The 22077-nt window shown below is 37.5% G+C and overlaps 1 protein-coding gene across 1 annotated transcript in view; it reads left to right on the top strand.

The window, feature by feature from the left end:
• KCNH5 (potassium voltage-gated channel subfamily H member 5) overlaps window positions 1-22077 on the top strand; it is a 401757-nt gene that overhangs the window by 279269 nt on the left and 100411 nt on the right. Inside the window, exon 9 of the mRNA XM_004010706.6 lies at window positions 15085-15337. Within this exon, the coding sequence (XP_004010755.2) occupies window positions 15085-15337 (253 nt within the window). The remainder of the gene's footprint in view (window positions 1-15084; window positions 15338-22077) is intronic.

The following is a 22077-nucleotide window of genomic DNA, read 5'->3' as shown; positions in this document are numbered from 1 at the left end:
TACGAGAACATGGCTAAATGTATCATCCCAAACACCTTACAGAATTTTTAAGAGCAAATGTTTTTGATGAATTTTTTTTTTTTTTGGCATTTTAACTTAAAATTTTATTTTTGGTTCTCTTCTTTTTTTTTCTTTTTATTATTATTATTATTTTTTTAATTTTAAAATCTTTAATTCTTACATGCATTCCCAAACATGAACCCCCCTCCCACCTCCCTCCCCAAAACATCTCTCTGGGTCATCCCCATGCACCAGCCCCAAGCATGCTGCATCCTGCGTCAGACATAGACTGGCGATTCAATTCATATGATAGTATACATGTTAGAATGTCATTCTCCCAAATCATCCCACCCTCTCCCTCTCCCTCTGAGCCCAAAAGTCCGTTATACACATCTGTGTCTCTTTCCCTGTCTTGCATACAGGGTCGTCATTGCCATCTTCCTAAATTCCATATATATGTGTTAGTATACTGTATTGGTGTTTTTCTTTCTGGCTTACTTCACTCTGTATAATCAGCTCCAGTTTCATCCATCTCATCAGAACTGATTCAAATGAATTCTTTTTAACGGCTGAGTAATACTCCATTGTGTATATGTACCACAGCTTTCTTATCCATTCATCTGCTGATGGACATCTAGGTTGTTTCCATGTCCTGGCTATTATAAACAGTGCTGCAATGAACATTGGGGTACATGTGTCTCTTTCAATTCTGGTTTCCTCGGTGTGTATGCCCAGCAGTGGGATTGCTGGGTCATAAGGTAGTTCTATTTGCAATTTTTAAGGAATCTCCACACTGTTCTCCATAGTGGCTGTACTAGTTTGCATTCCCACCAACAGTGTAGGAGGGTTCCCTTTCTCCACACCCTCTCCAGCATTTATTGCTTGCAGATTTTTGGATCGCAGCCATTCTGACTGGTGTGAAGTGGTACCTCATTGTGGTTTTGATTTGCATTTCTCTAATAATGAGTGATGTTGAGCATCTTTTCATGTGTTTGTTAGCCATCCGTATGTCTTCTTTGGAGAAATGTCTATTTAGTTCTTTGGCCCATTTTTTGATTGGGTCGTTTATTTTTCTGGAGTTGAGCTGCAGAGGTTGCTTGTATATTTTTGAGATTAGTTGTTTGTCAGTTGCTTCATTTGCTATTATTTTCTCCCATTCAGAAGGCTGTCTTTTCACCTTGCTTATATTTTCCTTGGTTGTGCAGAAGCTTTTAATTTTAATTAGATCCCATTTGTTTATTTTTGCTTTTATTTCCAGCATTCTGGGAGGTGGATCATAGAGGATCCTGCTGTGATTTATGTCTGAGAGTGTTTTGCCTATGTTCTCCTCTAGGAGTTTTATAGTTTCTGATCTTACATTTAGATCTTTAATCCATTTTGAGTTTATTTTTGTGTGCGGTGTTAGAAAGTGATCTAGTTTCATTCTTTTACAAGTGGTTGACCAGTTTTCCCAGCACCACTTGTTAAAGAGATTGTCTTTACTCCATTGTATATTCTTGCCTCCTTTGTCAAAGATAAGGTGTCCATATGTGTGTGGATTTATCTCTGGGCTTTCTATTTTGTTCCATTGATCTATATGTCTGTCTTTGTGCCAGTACCATACTGTCTTGATGACTGTGGCTTTGTAGTAGAGCCTGAAGTCAGGCAAGTTGATTCCTCCAGTTCCATTCTTCTTTCTCAAGATTGCTTTGGCTATTCGAGGTTTTTTGTATTTCCATACAAATCTTGACATTATTTGTTCTAGTTCTGTGAAAAATGTGGCTGGTAGCTTGATAGGGATTGCATTGAATTTGTAAATTGCTTTGGGTAGTATACTCATTTTCACTATATTGATTCTTCCAATCCATGAACATGGTATATTTCTCCATCTATTAGTGTCCTCTTTGATTTCTTTCATCAGTGTTTTATAGTTTTCTATATATAGGTCTTTAGTTTCTTTAGGTAGATATATTCCTAAGTATTTTATTCTTTTCGTTGCAATGGTGAACGGAATTGTTTCCTTAATTTCTTTTTCTACTTTCTCATTATTAGTGTATAGGAATGCAAGGGATTTCTGTGTGTTGATTTTATATCCTGCAACTTTACTATATTCATTGATTAGCTCTAGTAATTTTCTGGTGGAGTCTTTAGGGTTTTCCATGTAGAGGATCATGTCATCTGCAAACAGTGAGAGTTTTACTTCTTCTTTTCCAATTTGGATTCCTTTTATTTCTTTTTCTGCTCTGATTGCTGTGGCCAAAACTTCCAGAACTATGTTGAATAGTAGCGGTGAAAGTGGACACCCTTGTCTTGTTCCTGACTTTAGGGGAAATGCTTTCAATTTTTCACCATTGAGGATAATGTTTGCTGTGGGTTTGTCATAGATAGCTTTTATTATGTTGAGGTATGTTCCTTCTATTCCTGCTTTCTGGAGAGTTTTTATCATAAATGGATGTTGAATTTTGTCAAAGGCCTTCTCTGCATCTATTGAGATAATCATATGGTTTTTATTTTTCAATTTGTTAATGTGGTGAATTACATTGGTTGATTTGCGGATATTGAAGAATCCTTGCATCCCTGGGATAAAGCCCACTTGGTCATGGTGTATGATCTTTTTAATGTGTTGTTGGATTCTGATTGCTAGAATTTTGTTGAGGATTTTTGCATCTATGTTCATCAGTGATATTGGCCTGTAGTTTTCTTTTTTTGTGACATCTTTGTCAGGTTTTGGTATCAGGGTGATGGTGGCCTCATAGAATGAGTTTGGAAGTTGACCTTCCTCTGCAATTTTCTGGAAGAGTTTGAGGAGGATAGGTGTTAGCTCTTCTCGAAATTTTTGGTAGAATTCAGCTGTGAAGCCGTCTGGACCTGGGCTTTTGTTTGCTGGAAGATTTCTGATTACAGTTTCACTTTCCGTGCTTGTGATGGGTCTGTTAAGATTTTCTATTTCTTCCTGGTTCAGTTTTGGAAAATTGTACTTTTCTAAGAATTTGTCCATTTCTTCCACGTTGTCCATTTTATTGGCATACAACTGCTGATAGTAGTTTCTTATGATCCTTTGTATTTCTGTGTTGTCTGTTGTGATCTCTCCATTTTCATTTCTAATTTTATTGATTTGATTTTTCTCTCTTTGCTTCTTGATGAGTCTGGCTAATGGTTTGTCAATTTTATTTATCCTTTCAAAGAACCAGCTTTTGGCTTTGTTGATTTTTGCTATGGTCTCTTTTGTTTCTTTTGCATTTATTTCTGCCCTAATTTTTAAGATTTCTTTCCTTCTACTAACTCTGGGGTTCTCCAACTCTTCCTTTTCTAGTTGCTTTAGTTGTAGAGTTAGGTTGTTTATTTGACTTTTTTCTTGTTTCTTGAGGTATGCCTGTATTGCTATGAACTTTCCTCTTAGCACTGCTTTTATAGTGTCCCACAGGTTTTGGGTTGTTGTGTTTTCATTTTCATTAGTTTCTATGCTTATTTTGATTTCTTTTTTGATTTCTTCTGTGATTTGTTGGTTATTCAGAAGTGTGTTGTTCAACCTCCATATGTTGGAATTTTTAATAGTTTTTCTCCTGTAATTGAGATCTAATCTTAATGCATTGTGGTCAGAAAAGATGCTTGGAATGATTTCGATTTTTTTGAATTTATCAAGTTTAGATTTATGGCCCAGGATGTGATCTATCCTGGAGAAGGTTCCATGAGCACTTGAAAAAAAGGTGAAATTCATTGTTTTGGAGTGAAATGTCCTATAGATATCAATTAGGTCTAACTGATCTAATGTATCATTTAAAGTTTGCGTTTCTTTGTTAATTTTCTGTTTAGTTGATCTGTCCATAGGTGTGAGTGGGGTATTAAAGTCTCCCACTATTATTGTGTTATTGTTGATTTCCCCTTTCATACTCGTTAGCATTTGTCTTACATATTGCGGTGCTCCTATATTGGGTGCATATATATTTATAATTGTTATATCTTCTTCTTGGATTGTTCCTTTGATCATTATGTAGTGGCCTTCTTTGTCTCTTTTCACAGCCTTTGTTTTAAAGTCTATTTTATCGGATATGAGTATTGCCACCCCTGCTTTCTTTTGGTCTCTATTCGCGTGGTATATCTTTTTCCAGCCCTTCACTTTCAGTCTGTATGTGTCCCTTGTTTTGAGGTGGGTCTCTTGTAAGCAGCATATAGAGGGGTCTTGTTTTTGTATCCATTCAGCCAGTCTTTGTCTTTTGGTTGGGGCGTTCAACCCATTTACGTTTAAGGTAATTATTGATAAGTATGATCCTGTTACCATTTGCTTTATTGTTTTGGGTTCGGGTTTATACACCCTTTCGTGTTTCCTGTCTAGAGGATATCCTTTAGAATTTTTTGGAGAGCTGGTTTGGTGGTGCTGAATTCTCTCAGCTTTTGCTTGTCTGTAAAGCTTTGGATTTCTCCTTCGTATTTGAATGAGATCCTTGCTGGGTACAGTAATCTGGGCTGTAGGTTATTGTCTTTCATTACTTTAAGTATGTCTTGCCATTCCCTCCTGGCCTGAAGAGTTTCTATTGACAGATCAGCTGTTATCCTTATGGGAATCCCCTTGTGTGTTATTTGTTGTTTTTCCCTTGCTGCTTTTAATATTTGTTCTTTGTGTTTGATCTTTGTTAATTTGATTAATATGTGTCTTGGGGTGTTTCGCCTTGGGTTTATCCTATTTGGAACTCTCTGTGTTTCTTGGACTTGGGTGATTATTTCCTTCCCCATTTTAGGGAAGTTTTCAACTATTATCTCCTCAAGGATTTTCTCATGATCTTTCTTTCTGTCTTCTTCTTCTGGGACTCCTATAATTCGAATGTTGGAGCGTTTCATATTGTCCTGGAGGTCTCTGAGATTGTCCTCGTTTCTTTTAATTCGTTTTTCTTGTTTCCTCTCTGATTCATTTATTTCTACCATTCTATCTTCTATTTCACTAATCCTATCTTCTGCCTCCGTTATTCTACTATTTGTTGCCTCCAGAGTGTTTCTGATCTCGTTTATTGCGTTATTCATTATATTTTGACTCTTTTTTATTTCTTCTAGGTCCTTGTTAAACCTTTCTTGCATTTTCTCAATCCTTGTCTCTAGGCTATTTATCTGTGTTTCCATTTTGATTTCAAGATTTTGGATCATTTTCACTATCAATATTCGGAATTCCTTCTCCGGTAGATTCCCTACTTCTTCCTCTTTTGTTTGGTTTGGTGGGCAACTCTCCTGTTCCTTTACCTGCTGAGTATTCCTCTGTCTCTTCATCTTGGTTATATTGCTGCGTTTGGGGTGGCCTTTTTCTATTCTGATTGAATTTAATTTTTAAAATATAATTTTATTTGTAAAGTTGGAAAGTAAAAAACAATGACATAAAAATCAAATTTGATACAGTGGTGAAATGAAATATATTCTATTTCAGTCAGATAAATATCTTTATTTACCAAGGGAAATGTTTTCTTTTTCTCTCCAGTTAGAATTCAATAAGGGAAATATTTTTAAAATAATATTTTATGATTATTTTATAATATCGTTATTGTTAATATTTTTTATTTTTTATTTTTACTTTATTTTACTTTGGTTTTATTACATTTCTCTGAGTTAATTCTGTAGGGGTTTTGATACCCCAGGAATTGGCAGACTAACATCCAGTCAGTTGCTCTCCTTTGGTCTACATGGCTGCCTGGCTATACTCAAAAGAAAAAAATAATAATAATAAGGTTAACTTTCTTTTCTTCCCATAAAGTGAATGAGAATTGAATTCCTGCAGAGAACACTGCTTTAGCACTGCTTGAGCTTCTCATTCCCAGGAAGGATAGTAAAAATGTTTTAGGTGCAAATGTCATTTGCTTGACATTTTGAACTAATTTTCACTAACTTAATACTAATTCAGTTGGACTGGTGAACAGGGATTAATTAGCAGGCCATAACTTAATTGCAACAAAGGGAGCAGGAATTTTGAAGAATGTGAATGATGACTTCAGTGCCTATCAAAATGTCATCAATGTATTTATTCCATTATTTTAAAAAAGAAAACTGGGAGATGATCATTTTCAGTAATCAACTATTATTAAAAAACTTGCACTATATTATTCCTGATACAAGATTTTATAGATAAACAGTAAAATATTTTAAAGAAGTAAGAGATGTCAAGAGGGAGCTTGTTTAGTTCACTACCTTCAGGCACTTAAAATATGATTTTACTTATTATCCCCCTTTTCATATTAAAGATTTGTTGAAAATGAGTTAGAAGTGGTCTATCTGTGATCACTGAATTCAGGAGCAGTGGTAGGAGATACCTCCACTAAAACTGAAGCTCTCCAGCCCCTGTCTCATTACACTATGCAGTTCTTTTGTTTCAGATGAAATTGTCATTTGTTTCTCTTTAAAATGCAAGCAAGAGATTTTAGAGACAGAGTCTAAAATTGTGTAAGATACTCTCATATACTACCAGTTAAGTGTAATTTGGTACAAATTTTCCAGGAAACAATTTGGAAAGAGCCTTAAAAATGTTTTTATACTTTACTTAGTAATTTTACTTCTAAAATTGCTGTCCTTAAGACAATCTGATATAAAGTGTTGATGGCTAGAAAAAAAAGGCACAGGGTATTTGTTCTAACTTGTTTTATGAAAGGGAAAACTGAAAATCTCGACATCCTATTATAATGCAATGGTTAAGTGAATTGTGTTATAATTATATTAGGAATTTTTTGCAGTGATTCAAATTATGTTTTTGAATCAGTATTTCATGGCATGGGAAATAATTATGACATGACATTGAGTGATTATAGCTTGAAATAAAACTTTAGAGACTCAAGTTTTATAAAAATACTCTACATGAATATATGTGTACTCTGTTATGTCCAACTCTTTGTGACCGACCGCATCGACTGCAGCCCACCAGGTTTGTTTGTCCATGGGATTCCCCAGGCAAGAATATTGGAGCGGGTTGCCATGTCTTCTCCCAGGGCATCTTCTAGCCCAGGGATGGAATATCTCCTACACTGGCAGGTGCATTCTTTTCAACTAGTTCCACGTGGATCTCCTACATTGCAGGCAGATTCTTTACCATCTGAGACACCATGGAAGCCCCTGTATGTGTATAAGTATGTACAAATAATGAAAAAATTCTGTGTTCTTCTTTATAGTTTTTTGACTTCCCATGTTTTGTATGATGAGTATTAAAATACATTTTAAAGTATAGTCAAAGAATGAATTAGAGAGAATCAACCATTTTCCTTTGACTCTAGTCAATCATTTCCTCAGAGAATCTTGATTTAACTTCTTGGTTTCTAGTGAAAATATTTAGGTCTCTCTTCTGCTAAGCTTCTTCCAAACACTAATACTGTATAAAGGATGAAATTGTTGGGGGAGGGGACCTACCTAAATGACATTTATCAAAGTTTCTCTTTATGATATAATCTGGGCCTCCTGGTGGCTCAGATGGTAAAGAATCTGCCAGAAAGCAGGAGACTGGGTTCAATACTTGGGTCAGGAAGATCCTCTGGAGAAGAAAATAACTATCAATGCCAGTATTCTTACCTGGAGAATTCCATGGGTAGAGGAGACTGGTGGGCTACAGTCCATAGAGTTGCAGAGTCAGACAGGGACACAACTGAGCGACTAACCCTTTCACTTTCATACTAATACCTAGTTCAGATTCTTTCGATATATAGGCTAAAACTTATATATGGAATAAGATGCCTTCCCTCTGGCAAATGATAATGAAATAAACTAATAATTTTTCAGTGAATCCTCATGTCTTTATCAACATATTTTGTATGCAATACAAATGGAGCTAAAATAAAATGTTTAGTTAGAAACGGAAACAAATTTGCAAAGAATCGAGGCTGTTCAGTGATGGTGGTGGTGGCATTACTGATTTCCTAATAAACTAGTTTGATTAATTGGACTTTGATTTTCAGAAATCAGCAGTTATACTTTTGTAATACACTAAGAACCAGAGAACATCAGAAAGTGCCAGATGTTGTATTTTAATACTGGTTGAGCTTTGCTTGGGAGCATTAGCTTAAGAGCTGGAACTCAAGAGTTTTAGGCTTTGCTAATTTATTGAGAGGCCTTGAGCACATCAGATACCGTTCTGTAAAATGGGGCACTGGACTGGGAACAGTGATTTTTCAAACTGTTCCTGACTGGAGGCTCCAGGGAGATAGGCACCATGAGAGTTTTATCTCTCAGATCTAGAGGGCCTGTATAGTAGCCTGCATGTGGCTAGTACATAACCAGAGCTTAGTGCCGTGAGTTAAATGAATGAATGTGTCCTCTGGAGCCCTGCCTGGAGTCAGCTTTTCTATCAGATTTTCAGCCAGCATAAAGCTGCATGTATCTGCTTTATCTATCAGGTAGACATAAGGTAAGACTGCATTAAAAACATAAAGGATAATTCTACTGCTGTAAATAAAAGTTTAAAAGCTTTAAGATAAAGTCTTTTCAATTCTGTGATAATTTAATGTTACTATTGTGCTATTATTTAAAAATGCAGATCACAATACCTGTGACTCTCATTTTTCCCTTCTGTACGATTTAAAAATCTATGATAGAGCTGTGTATAAATTGTATTTGTGAAACAGCAAGGGATGATATGTGTTTTGATGGATGGATTGGAGGTGACAAGGCAGAGAAGGAGATGATGGGGTATGCCAATCAAAGGAACAACATGTACCAAGGGAAACAATCACAAGTGAGCATGGCAACTTTGAAAATGAGAGTGAAAGTCGCTCAGTCATGTCTGAGTCTGTGACCCCATGGACTGTAAAGTCCATGGAATTCTCTAGGCCAGAATACTGGAGTGGGTAGCCTTTCGCTTCTCCAGGGGATCTTCCCAACCCAGGGATTGAACCCAGGTCTCCTGCATTGCAGGATGATTCTTTACCAGCTAAGCTACAAGGCAAGCCCAACTTTAGACAGGCAAGAAATATGAGACTTGGGTGCAAGGTTGAAGGAAGATAGTAAGAAATGTGGCTGGAAGAGGCTCCCACTATAAAAAGCCTTGTATGCTTGCTTAGGACTTGAGCTGTATCAGGTAGGGAAGCAAGTCTTTAGAGTTTTAAGAAAGTGAGATATTTGTGTTTTACTATGAGTAAAACACATATGAGTCTCAGTGTTGAGATTAGCTCTTTGGAGTCTGAGGGTTATCTGTTAAGATACCTCTTGATCTTGAGTTTAATGAAACTGGTATCATAAACACTCCAAAATGTTATCTTTTTTTCAGAAAAATGGCATACTTTCTCTTTTTTCACACTTGGTTGGCAGAATTCTAAAAATGATTCCTTATATATATCAATCCTAATATGTCAATCCTAAAGTAAATAAGTCCTAAATATTCATTGAAAAGACTGATGATGAAGCTGAAGCTCCAGTACTTTGGCCACCTGATGTGAAGAAATGACTCATTGAAAAAGACCCTGATGCTGGGAAAGATTGAAGGAGGAGAGGGTACAACAGAGGATGAGATGGTTGGATGGCATCACCGACTCAATGGACATGAGTTTGAGCAAGCTCTGAGAGTTGGTGATGAACAGGGAAACCTGGCATGCTGCAATCCAAGGGGTTGCAAAGAGTTGGACATGACTGAGTGACTGAACTGAGCTCAACTTGCAGAATTCTAAAATAGATCCCGTATATATAGCCAGAGCTCTTCCAAAGACAAAGCATACTGTCTTAATTAAGAATAAACGTTGATTTATTACTACATGAAAACAGAGAAAAAAAAAATGGCAACCCGCTCCAGTATTCTTGCCTAGAGAATTCTGTGGACAGAGGAGCCTGGTGGGCTGCAGTCTATGGGGCTGCACAGAGTCAGACACAACTGAATTGACTTAGCAGCAGCAGCAGGACATGAAGAGGGGATAGAAAAATCAACCCTGGAGTCAAATAAAAGAAGTTACTATTAATTAGATATAGTCTACTGAAATGTAGCTTCATTTGTTTGTGACTATAAGAGTACATCATGTGACATGCTAGGCTGGATGAAGCAAAAGCTAGAATCAAGATTGTCAGGAGAAATATCAATAACCTCAGATATGCAGATAACACCACCCTTATGGAAAAAAGTGAAGAGGAACAAAAGAGCTTCTTGAAAATGAAAGAGAAGAGTGAAAAAGCGGGCTTAAAACTCAAATTTCAAAAGCTGAGATAATGGCATCCAGTCCCATCAGTTCAGTTCAGTCACTCAGTCATGTCCAACTCTATGCAACCCCATGGACTGAAGCATGCCAGGCTTCCCTGTCCATCACCAACTCCCAGAGCTTACTCAAACTCACATCCATTGAGTCGGTGGTACCATCCAACCATCTAATCCTCTGTTGTCCCCTGCTCCTCCTGCCTACAATCTTTCCCAGCATCAGGGTCTTTTCCTATGAATCAGTTCTTCGCATCAGGTGGCCAAAGTATTGGAGTTTCAGCTTCAGCATCAGTCCTTCCAGTGAATATTCAGAACTGACATCCTTTAGGATGGACTGGTTGGATCTCCTTTCTGTCCAAGGGACTCTAAAGAGTCTTCTCCAACAACACAGTTCAAAAGTATAAATTCTTCAGCTTTCTTTATAGTCCAGCTCACATGCATACATGACTACTCGAAAAACTATATCTTTGACTAGATGGACCTTTGTTGGCAAAGTAATGTCTCTGCTTTTAATATGCCGTCTAGGTTGGTTATAACTTTTCTCCCAAGGAGCCAGCGTCTTTTAATTTTATGGCTGCAGTCACCATCTGCAGTGATTTTGGAGCCCTCAAATATAAAGTCTGTCACTGTTTCCTTTGTTTCTCCATCTATTTGCTATGAACTGTTGGGACCCAATGCCATAATCTTACTTTTCTGAATTTTGAGTTTTAAGCCAACTGTTTTACTCTGCTCTTTCACTTTCATCAAATACTCTTTAGTTCTTCACTTTCTGCCGTAAGTGTGGTGTCATCTGCCTATATGAGGTTATTGATATTTCTCCCAGCAATCTTGATTCATTTATGCTTCATCCAGTCCAGCATTCCTCATAATGTACTCTGCATATGAGTTAAATAAGCAGGGTGATATATACAGCCTTGACATACTCCTTTCCTGATTTGGAACCAGTCTGTTGCTTCATGTCCGATTCTAACAGTTGCTTCATGACCTGCATATAGATTCTCAGGAGGTAGGTCAGGTGGTCTGGTATTCTGATCTCTTTAAGAATTTTCCACAGTTTGTTGTGATCCAGTCCCATCACTTCATGGCAAATAGGTGGAAAATCAATGGAAACAGTGACAGATTTTATTTTTGAGGGCTCCAAAATCACTGCAGATGTTGACTGCACCCATTAAATTAAAAGACGCTTGCTCCTTGGAAGAAAAGCTATGACCAACCTAGACAGCATATTAAAATGCATAGACATTATTTTATCATCAAAGGTCTGTGTAGTCAAAGCTATGGTTTTTCCAGTAGTAATGTGTGGATGTGAGAGTTGAACCTCTCACATAAAGAAAGCTGAGCACCAAAGAATTGATGCTTTTGAACTGTGGTGTTGGAGAAGTCTCTTGAGAGTCCCTTGGGCTGCAAGGGGATCCAACCAGTCAATCGTAAAGGAATTCAGTCCTGAATATTCATTGGAAGGACTGATGATGAAGCTAAAGCCCCAGTACTTTGGCCACCTAATGCAAAGAACTGGCTCCATAGAAAAGACTCTGATGCTGGGGAAGATTGAAGGCAGAAAGAGAAGGGGACTACAGAGGATGAGATGTTTGGATGATATCACCGACTCGATGGACATGTGTTTGAGCAACCTCTGGGAGTTGGTGGCTGAGTGACTGAAGTGAACTGATAAGATACTCAGTTGGGAGCTATCTGACAAGAGATTGGATATGATGTTCAAAGCAGAGTACATTGAAATTGGGAATAATGGACCAGGTGTGACAGTTATCTTGAAAGTTTTATTTTATAACTTAAAACTAAATTTTGCCTTGCATAAGACACTTATCAGACTTTCCAGTTGGCAATAGTGGTAAAGAACCTGCCTGCCAATGCAGGAGACATAAGAGAGGCAGTTTCGATCCCTGAATCAGGAAGCTTCCTGGAGGTGGGCGTGACAACCCACTCCAGTATTCTTGCATGGAGAATCCCATGGACAGAGGAGCCTGGAGGGCTACTGTCTATAGAGTCGCAAACAATTGGATACCACTGCAGTGACTTAGCACACACACATTCAGGCAAGACAATTATTAGCTTCCCAGGTGGTGCAGCTGTAAAGAATCTGCTCGCTGATGCAGGAGACACAAGAGATGAGGGTTCAATCCCTATGTCAAGAAAATCCCCTAGAAGAGGAAATGGCAACCCCTGCAGTATTCTTGCCTGGAAAATTCCATGGATAGAGGAGCCTGGTGGGCCACAGTCCATGGGATCACAGAGAGTTGGACATGACTGAGCACAAGCATCAGCACAAAGATACTTATTAGGGCTTTCATTTACAGAAAAAAAAATTTTTTTATGCTCATATCTCGATGACAGACGCATCATGATAGAGCACATGCTATATATAAGGGATCGGGGTGGAGCTTGCCAGTAAGTGTGACTTTGGTCTATTTAACACTTAGTTTTAATTTGTCACTTTATGACATTTGGACTTTATTATATACTGTGAATCAAAATAATAAAAAAGTCAATGTCTTAAGGAAAGTGAAGAAAAGAAAGACACATTTAAAATGTAATAAAAGTCCTCTTTTGATATGCTACTAAACAGAGAATATTGCTAATACTGAGAGATTTCATTTTCAGCATGAATATTGAAAGAAATAATTTAAAGGATGTAAAATGACTATCACCAAAATGAATCTAAAACAATGAAAATTTTGTAAGGTAACAAAAATAGAAATAGATTGATCTGTTTGACCATTAAGCTATTCAGTATAATATTTATACATGTAGGTATATATTTTAAAATTGCTTTTATGGTTTTTGCTCCCTAGCACCAATTCTATTTTCAAATTGAGGAAAATGTTAACATTAGATAAAACTTGAAATATATTCAGGCTTATGCAGAAATACTTTCTTAATTCTGCCTAGAACTTCATCAAACAGTCAAGAAACAGAATTCAGGCAGGAGTGGAAAATGGGAAAAAAAAAAAAAAAAAGCAAATGGCTTTTAAAGAGAGCTAAAAAAAGCATTACATTTTGTTGGAATACTCAAATGTTCAGTAGGGAAAATAAAGCCTAGCCTTTCTTTAACATTTACCATGTGAAAGACTAAACTGGGCTAAACTCAAATCCTTTCATTTAATCCCTACAATGAACCTATGAAATAAACACTGTCATCCCATTTCACAGATGAGATTCAGAGTGATAAATAAGTTGCCTTAGGTTACAAAGGTAAGTGGTAGATCTGTACCCAGAACTATGCCTCCTGAGGCTGATCTTTCAGGATACCTCTAGGCACTCTTCCAAGTCGCCATGGCCATTCCCTTATCATACTTTTCTCATGGTATTATAATTGTCTTTTTACCTCCCACCTCCCCCCACTTCATCGTTAGCTCTGCCAAGGCAAAGACAGCATATTACCCTTCTAGTTCCAGGAATTTAATGCGTGGCATGCCTCACGGTAGAAGCTCAGTAAGTGCCCATTGAAAGACTAATATTTTCAGGAGTCACTGAAAACTAATATAGTAAAGAAAATATTGTATTGTTATGGAAACTAACTGATCTGGAAAGTGCCAATTGCTTCTATGGTTCTGTTAGATGTTCCTTTTTTCAAGGATGAACTCTTTCAGGAAAATAGGAAAGCTGATCACTATTGCATATAGGAGTTCAGAAGAGTAAGAAAAAATCCGCAAAGATCCTGAAGTGATGTGATGTGGTATCACAGTATTAGGAAAGGTTGAGGGGATGGATATTGAAAGCATAATTTAATTAAGGGTCTTTACATTTATGACAGCTCATCTTCTATGCACAGAAGCAACCTGCTTTTCATGGATAGTGAGCTCCAAGTGAAAGGAATATTCCAGGCCTTAGGTCATTTTTTAAAGGTTAAAATGCAATTAGCATAGGAAATAAAACTATTTTATATGAAAACATTATTTGGTATAATTTAATGAGGACAAATCAACTTAGACTTCAGCTCAAGGGATTCAAATTCTATCAAAGAAAAACATATCTGATTATTAGGAAGAGTTTACCAAGGGAGTTGGGAGGGGATTCTGAGTTTGCGCATGCACCTTTCACAGGGACTGTCCTGACTTCTATAATCTTATCTTGCTCGATGATGCTCTGATGATAATGTGATTATATGTCCATTTTAATCTGGGTCTTTAATTGCCTTGTCTAAAAGCTACAGGGAATAACACTTCTGTACCTCCGTCTCTGTAAGCATGTTTCTGCCATTTGTCCCCTCTTCTAAATGGTGCTTGGAGCTTGAATTCTGCTGTTGCTCTCAGGAGTCTTTAGGAGTCAAAGACCTGAATGAGCAAGGGCTACCATACCGCCTGCAATGCCCGCCTCTGCCAGCATGGACACTGCCAGTTTTTAAGCCTTACAGAAGGCTGATGAATACGGTTTTGCTCCCTGAACATAAATTTATTAGTAAAATAAAAATATTTCAGAGTGAAGAAAATATATGGAGAGTGGAGTTGTTATCAGCCATGTCAAGTTGCATGACATATTGCAATGATGCTTTTGTTGATTTTGTTGTCTTGCAATTGGTTAATATGAATCCACTTCCAATGTGTAGTAAGATCCGCTATCCTGAATTTTGAGGTAGTTATGAAAATAATTATAAAGTAGCAACTAGACTGAAATGAATGTTAATGACCCATTTTATTTATTTGATGACATTGTAATACATTGTTTTCTGAGACTCTTCCCGGCCATCTTAAGACTGTCTTCGCTCCCTGATTGAGATCCATACCCACTCAGAGATTCACTACATGGTGCTGTGTTGTAATAGCCCATATGCTCATCAGCTCATCTCACTGGATTATTAGATCTTTCGGAGCAGAGCTGTGTCTCGTTACCTTTTTCCTCAATACAGCATTTTGCAGACTGTGCTATAGTCAATAAGTATTTGTCAGATTCCTTTTTGTTGGAAATAGTCTTTCTCTCCTTTTTTTTCTTACTTATTCATCTCTCACTTTCTTCAGGTCCTCTCCATCTGTCCCAAGGACATGAGAGCCGATATCTGTGTTCATCTAAACCGGAAGGTTTTTAATGAACATCCTGCTTTTCGATTGGCCAGCGATGGGTGTCTGCGAGCCTTGGCAGTAGAATTCCAAACTATTCACTGTGCTCCTGGGGACCTCATTTACCATGCTGGAGAAAGTGTGGATGCCCTCTGCTTTGTGGTGTCAGGATCCTTGGAAGTCATCCAGGATGATGAGGTGGTGGCTATTTTAGGTACTGTGAACTTTCCTAATGTAGTAGCAAACGTGTAACAGTTTTAGAGGTTTTACTTCTCAGGTTTCTTAAGAGAAATTTCCTTTGCTGGGTGACTTTGGAAATTGGGTCACTAATGAGATGATGAATCTCAGTGAAAACTAGTAATGCCATTTCAGCAAAGAACATTAGTATTGGTCATAGCTTAATGGGCTGCACGAGGGTTTGATTAAACATTCTTTGGCAACAGTGCGACAATGCCTTTTAGACGAGAGGTGATCACAGCCTAGGGTGACTGAACTTCCATGTTGGTAAGTGTGAAAATGGCTTGTGAAATGATTGTCAGGTTAGTAACCTACAGTATTTGTCTCAGAGGGACAACAGAACCTTTGCAGATCAACACTTCCCTTTAGAGATGTATAAACTGAGGCTTTATACATCCAACAACAGCCAGCCAGTTCAGTGGCTGGTTCAGCTAGTTACCTGAGAACTAGTACTTGAGTACAGATCATCTTTCCCCAAATCTTTCTGCTTGCTCGCAGTGGACCTAAGTAATGAGCGGAAAGTAATGAGGAGGTATTTGAATTTGACCTGTCATATTGAAATGATCACAATGCAAGTAAACTTAGGTTTTTAAAGCTGGTTCTACCCATCTATATTTATGAGTGAGGAAAATTATTCAGCTAGTAATAAATTTGTTCTAAAATTCAGAGACCTGATATAGTTGTGCTAATGAAAAAAGGCACTGACAGTACATGTGAGTGAAAAAAGATTTTTAAAAATTGCATGTTTGGGGACATTTTATATTTTATCTTGGTAAAAATTGCTAAATGATATTTTAGATCATTTTCTGCTCAAATATCTGCAGCGTGAAGTCCACATAGATAAAAAAGGAAGCAATAATGAGGCCAGAGGAGAATAATTTCTTGTGTTTCTTCAAGTAAAATAAGTTAGAATCGTAGGATGTCAGCTCTCTTTTGATCACATTTTTCATGGCTTCTGCCTCATGAAAAACGAGCTCAATTTTTAAACTATTGGATTTTTTAGCTACTGAGGTCAACCTACCATAGCTTGAATGCTACTTATTCTCATAAGTAAAAGATTGATGTATTTTAGAAACTGCAAAAGCAAAATCCAGCCCCAAAATGAAGGATTGATTCAAAAAGCACAATTACCTGAAAGGGACAGAATTGAGAAACAATGATTCTTCCTAAGAAAATAGGTTCAATAAATTTGTAAGGGTTACAAAAATTAGTTCAAGGATGCAAATGACTGAATACTATTGTTTGTAAAACTTTCTTTAACTGTTGAGAAATAATATTACATTTATGCATAAATTTCTTTTAGAAGCTATTTTTATTTATTTTTTTGTTTGGTTGGAAAAATGCATGCAGCTCTTAGAATCAGCACTCTGGGTGTGTTTAATATTGCTTAGTGTGTGTTCTGCTTTGTTTCTTGGAGCATAAAGGAGTTATATAATACTTCATGAAAAGTGTACTTTTCACCAAAACAATCCTTTGTGGTAAAATGTAGCAGATACACACTACAACAATTCTTGTTTGCTTAAAGAAGATGATAAAACACAAGCCCGAAACAGGTGTATTTTTTCCTACATGTTCATGTCAATGATGGGTGGGATAGCAGACGTCAAATATAATAAAGCGAGTACTGTTGTGATCAATTTCCTAGACTGTGCACTCATTGTCATTTGTTTTGTCCCATTTTCTTCATTGCGGCTTCACCTTGCTAGTTTCTTTTCTAAAAAGATGGATTGAGAAAGCCCGGAGTGCAGTGCCTCTGGGCCAGGTCTGCTAAGCTGGAATCATTTGCTCAGTGAAACAGACAAAATGCATTTTCTTTTCATTTTAAAATAAAATGGTAGCTAGTTTTGCCCAATGACACAGTAAAAATGAACACAGGGCCTCTGGGTATTCATCCAGTCTCATCATATATCTGTCATATTTTATTTCTTTGAATGAATGCTTTTTGTTTATCCTCTTCAAAAATCTGAACATTTCAGAGACTTTTCATCTCTTGGTTTAATGAGTTAAATTACATGCATACCTCTTTGGCAATCTTTCTTTGCTTTATTCTGTGGGTCTCTCACAAAGATTTGCTCAGCCAAAAGGCAATCAAAAGGTTTCCATTTAAAAAAAACAATTTGCCCTGAAAGTGAACTTCCAAGGAAGAGATAAGTGCGGGGGCGGGTGTGTGGGAAGGCATGACGCTGGAGAGGCTCAAAGGGTCGCCTAGGTGCCCTAGTGCTGGCCAAAGTCACATCCTCATGGTGTCTGTGATTTGGATCATCAATGAAAAAATGGTTGTGGAGGAAAAGCTTTGAGAACTCTGCCTTGGTGTTGCACCTTCCACCAATCTGGCTTTATAGGAAGGCAGTCTGAGGAGATTGTGCAGAAGGAGTGTGAACTCATAGTGACTTTCTGCAGGAGACAGTGTGTGATGTCACATGTGAGAGATGTTTGCACCATATGCCCCAGGGAGTGTGTCTGCCATGGTCCAGATATGCTCTTGTGTTCATATGGCTTATAGGTTCCATCTATGAGCCTGCTGAAGCTTGTGTCTGTTGCCACCTGTGCTTCATTTAAGGGGCATGGAACCTGCCAGAAGGGTCTTTCTTAATGAACCAGCTTCTTGACTTGTAGATTGTCTCACCAGCTCTGTTGTGTGACTTCACAGTGTGGTTTCCACTGGGGATGCATGCTTTCAGACTTTTCTAAGCCAGCAATACTTTCTTTTATAATTAAAAAGGATTTTTATGTTTTATTTAACACTTAAGATGTTTAAGTGGGTCAGACAGAAACAGCATCCCCTCCCCCATCTGCATATACCTCAGAAAAATGGATTTGTCTAAGTAGATCTGATAGGAGAAATAAGTAGGCCTTGCTCTTTCTTACCCTGATTTATCTGCCAGTTGAAAAGTAGAGGTGAGGTCATTTTAAAATTAATTAAAATCTCTGAATCCAAAAACCAGATGCAGTTCATTCCCTTGGATCTTTGCCTCTCAACGGTCTCTTGGTAGCTCCATAATTCTTCAGTGTGTCAAAAGTGTTAAGGTGTTTAATGAATAAGTTCTGAAGCAGAACTAATTAATGGAAAGATAAAAATATAGTCAATAAATACCTTCTTTTTTAACATGGAGAGATGGCTTCAAGATGTTTTCTAAATAGGGCACATGAAGATAATTGCAGTTCATGTCTTTTTCTAAACTGAAAGAATTTCAGTTCTTACACCTCCACTTTTTTTCTTCTTTGACCTTCCCACTTTTTATAAAACACAAAGAATTCCAAATTAAGTTCATGATGCATACATAATATTGTATGTGCTTTAATATCTTCTTGCATTTTTGTTTTTGCCCTATAATTACTTAATGTGAACAGATTTATTGGTATGCCTAAAATAGCCAGATTACTTTTAAGTGTCTGACAAAGTATACTGTACCTTATAGAGACTATACGAATGGCATTTCCCCACTAACTTTAGACCCATCTTCTAAAATAGTTGACTTACTACATTCACATTCTGACTTTTCTCTTTTCACTGATTATTAGAATCATTAATCTAAGGCAATCTATGTCTAAATCTGTTAACTGTAACTTTAAGTTCGCAAGAGAACCATGCTTCTTTATGTAGAATTTGAACAGAGGCTTAAATGCTGTTTTTAAGTTGGAGGGAGAAGGCATAAGAGAAGAAGAAAGAGGCAGAATTTAATGAACTTAATAATATAAAATGGCTTCCCAGGTGGCACAGTGATAAAGAATCTGCCTCCAGTACAGGAGACATAAGTTCAATCCCTGGGTGAAGAAGATCCCCTGGAGTAGTAAATGGCAACCTGACTGAAGTATCCTTGCCTGGAAAACTCCATGGACTTAGGAGCCTGCTGGTCTATAGTCCATGGAGTCCATAGAGAGTTGGGCAAGACTGAGCGCACACATACAACCCAACACAGTAATATGAAAAGTGTAATTTCTATTACCTGGGTAAAGATTCCATTTTAATTAGAGTTATAATTTAGAGTCAGTTCATCTCTTATAAATATTTTCAGTTATCAAAGAAAACATAAATTCTTCAAAGAATTTGAAAATTTCTCTTAAAGAAAAATCTACTTCTTATTTTTATCACCCCCCCCAAACAGAAACCTGAGATGTGATGACTAATATTCTTCTATTTTGAGAATCTGTGAAAATGTTACTTTAGTGTGTGGCAAAGATTTCTTCCCGTATACTTGTTGAAAGTCAAGTGTTTCACACTTAAATTCTTTAGAGGGCTTTTCCCAAGCTCCAGAAAATTATTCTCTTTTGTATCCACATTTCTTTGTTTTGAAATGCTGTACTATGAACCAGGTAAGTTTGCTGTACATATTGTGATGATGATGAACTTAGTTAATTTAGACATTTTTATGAAAGTAAACCAGTTATTTGCTTTAAAAAACTCATGCCTGTCTTCTTTTAAACTTTCTAAGTAGTGAGTAAAACATTGTTTGTCTATAGCTTATATTGTACACTTTAGAGTTCCTCAGTATGTAGATTTTAAGGTAAAATATAATCTTTATTATCTGATAATTTTAGACTTAGGGGGTTCCCTGCTGCCTCAGTAGTTAAAAAAAAAAAAAAAGGAAAAAAGTCCTCCTGCCAGTGCTAGGTACCTGGGTTTGATCTCTGGGTTGGGAAGACATCTAAGAGAAGGAAATGGCAACTCACTCCAATATTCTTGCCTAAGAAATCCCATGAACAGAGGAACCTGGTGGGCTACAGTCCATGGGGTCACCAAGAGTTGGACACGGCTTAGTGACTAAACAACAACGCAGTGTTTAGACTTAACTTCACACCCTTTCCCTACCATCCTTCAAAATTGACCTTGTTCATTCATTTTCTTGGTGTCTCTTTAACCTATACTTAATGTCCTTTCTATGGAGGGCCACCCAAGATGGACGGGTCATGGTGGAGGGTTCTGACAAAATGAGGTCCCCTGGAGAAGGGAATGGCAAACCACTTCAGTATTCTTGCCTTGAGAACCCCATGAACAGTGTGAAAAGGCAAAAGATAGGACACTGAAAGATGAACTCCCCAGGTCGGTAGGTGCCCAATATGTTATTGGAGATCAGTGGAGAAATAACTGCAGAAAGAATGAAGAGATGGAGCCAAAGCAAAAACAACAACAACCAGGTGTGGATGTGACTGGTGATGGAAGCAAGGTCTGATGCTGTAAAGAGCAATATTGCATAGGAACCTGGAATGTTAGGTCCATGAATCAAGGCAAATTGGAAGCGGTCAAACAGGAGATGGCAAGAGTGAATGTCAACATTTTAGGAATCAGTGAATTAAAATGAACTGGAATGGGTAAATTTAACACAGATGACCATTATATCTACTACTGTGGGCAAGAATCCCTTAGAAGAAATGGAGTAGCCATCATAGTGAACAAAAAGTCTATAAATGCAGTACTTGGGTGCAATCTCAAAAATGACAGAATGATCTCTGTTAGTTTCCAAGGCAAACCGTTCAATATCACAGTAATCCAAGTCTATGACCCGACCAGTAATGCTGAAGAAGCTGAAGCTGAATGGTTCTATGAAGACCTACAAGACTTTCTAGAACTAACACCCAAAAAAGATATCCTTTTCATTATAGGGGACTAGAATGCAAAAGTAGGAAGTCAAGAAACACCTGGCCTAACAGGCAAATTTGAACTTTGAGTACAGGATGAAGCAGGGCAAAGGCTAATAGAGTTTTGCCAAGAGAACACACTGGTAATAGCAAACACCCTCTTCTAACAACACAAGAGAAGGCTCTACACATGAACATCACCAGATGGTCAACACTGAAATCAGATTAATTATATTCTTTGCAGCCAAAGATGGAGAAGCTCTATACAGTCCAGAAAAACAAGACCAGGAGCAGACTGTGGCTTAGATCATGAACTCCTTATTGCCAAATTCAGACTTAAATTGAAGAAAGTATGGAACACCACCAGACCATTCAAGTATGACCTAAATTAATTCCCTAACAATTATACAGTGGAAGTGAGAAATAGATTTAAGGGACTAGATCTGATATACAGAGTGCCTGATGAACTATGGGCAGAGGCTTGTGACATTGCACAGGAGACAGGGATCAAGACCATCCCCAAAGAAATGCAAAAAAGCAAAATGGCTGTCTGAGGAGGCCTTATAAATAGCTGTGAAAAGAAGGGAGGCAAAAAGCAAAGGAAGAAAGGAAAGATATACCCATTTGAATGCAGAGTTCCAAAGAATAGCAAGGAGAGATAAGAAAGCCTTCCTCAATGATCAGTGCAAAGAAATAGAGGAAAACAATAGAATGGGGAAGACTAGAGATCTCTTCAAGAAAATTAGAGATACCAAGGAAGCATTTCATGTAAAGATAGGCTCAATAAAGGACAGAAATGGTCTGGACCTAACAGAAGCAGAAGATATTAAGAAGAGCTGGCAAGAATACACAGAACTGTACAAAAAAGATCTTCATGACCCAGATAATCACGATGGTGTGATCACTCACCTAGAGCCAGATATCCTGGAATGTGAAGTCAAGTGGGCCTTAGAAAGCATCACTTTGAACAAAGCTAGTGGAAGTGATGGAATTCCAGTTGAGCTATTTCAAATCCTAAAAGATGATGCTGTGAAAGTGCTACACACAATATGTCAGCAAATTTGGACAATTCAGCAGTGGCCACACAACTGAAAAAGGTCAGTTTTCATTCCAATTCCATAGAAAGACAATGCCAAAGAA

This window comes from Ovis aries, chromosome 7 (assembly GCF_016772045.2).
Source record: "Ovis aries strain OAR_USU_Benz2616 breed Rambouillet chromosome 7, ARS-UI_Ramb_v3.0, whole genome shotgun sequence".
NCBI lineage: Eukaryota > Metazoa > Chordata > Mammalia > Artiodactyla > Bovidae > Ovis > Ovis aries.
The sequence above is the reverse complement of the archived record's forward strand: the minus strand, read 5'-3'. Positions and strand labels throughout refer to the sequence as shown.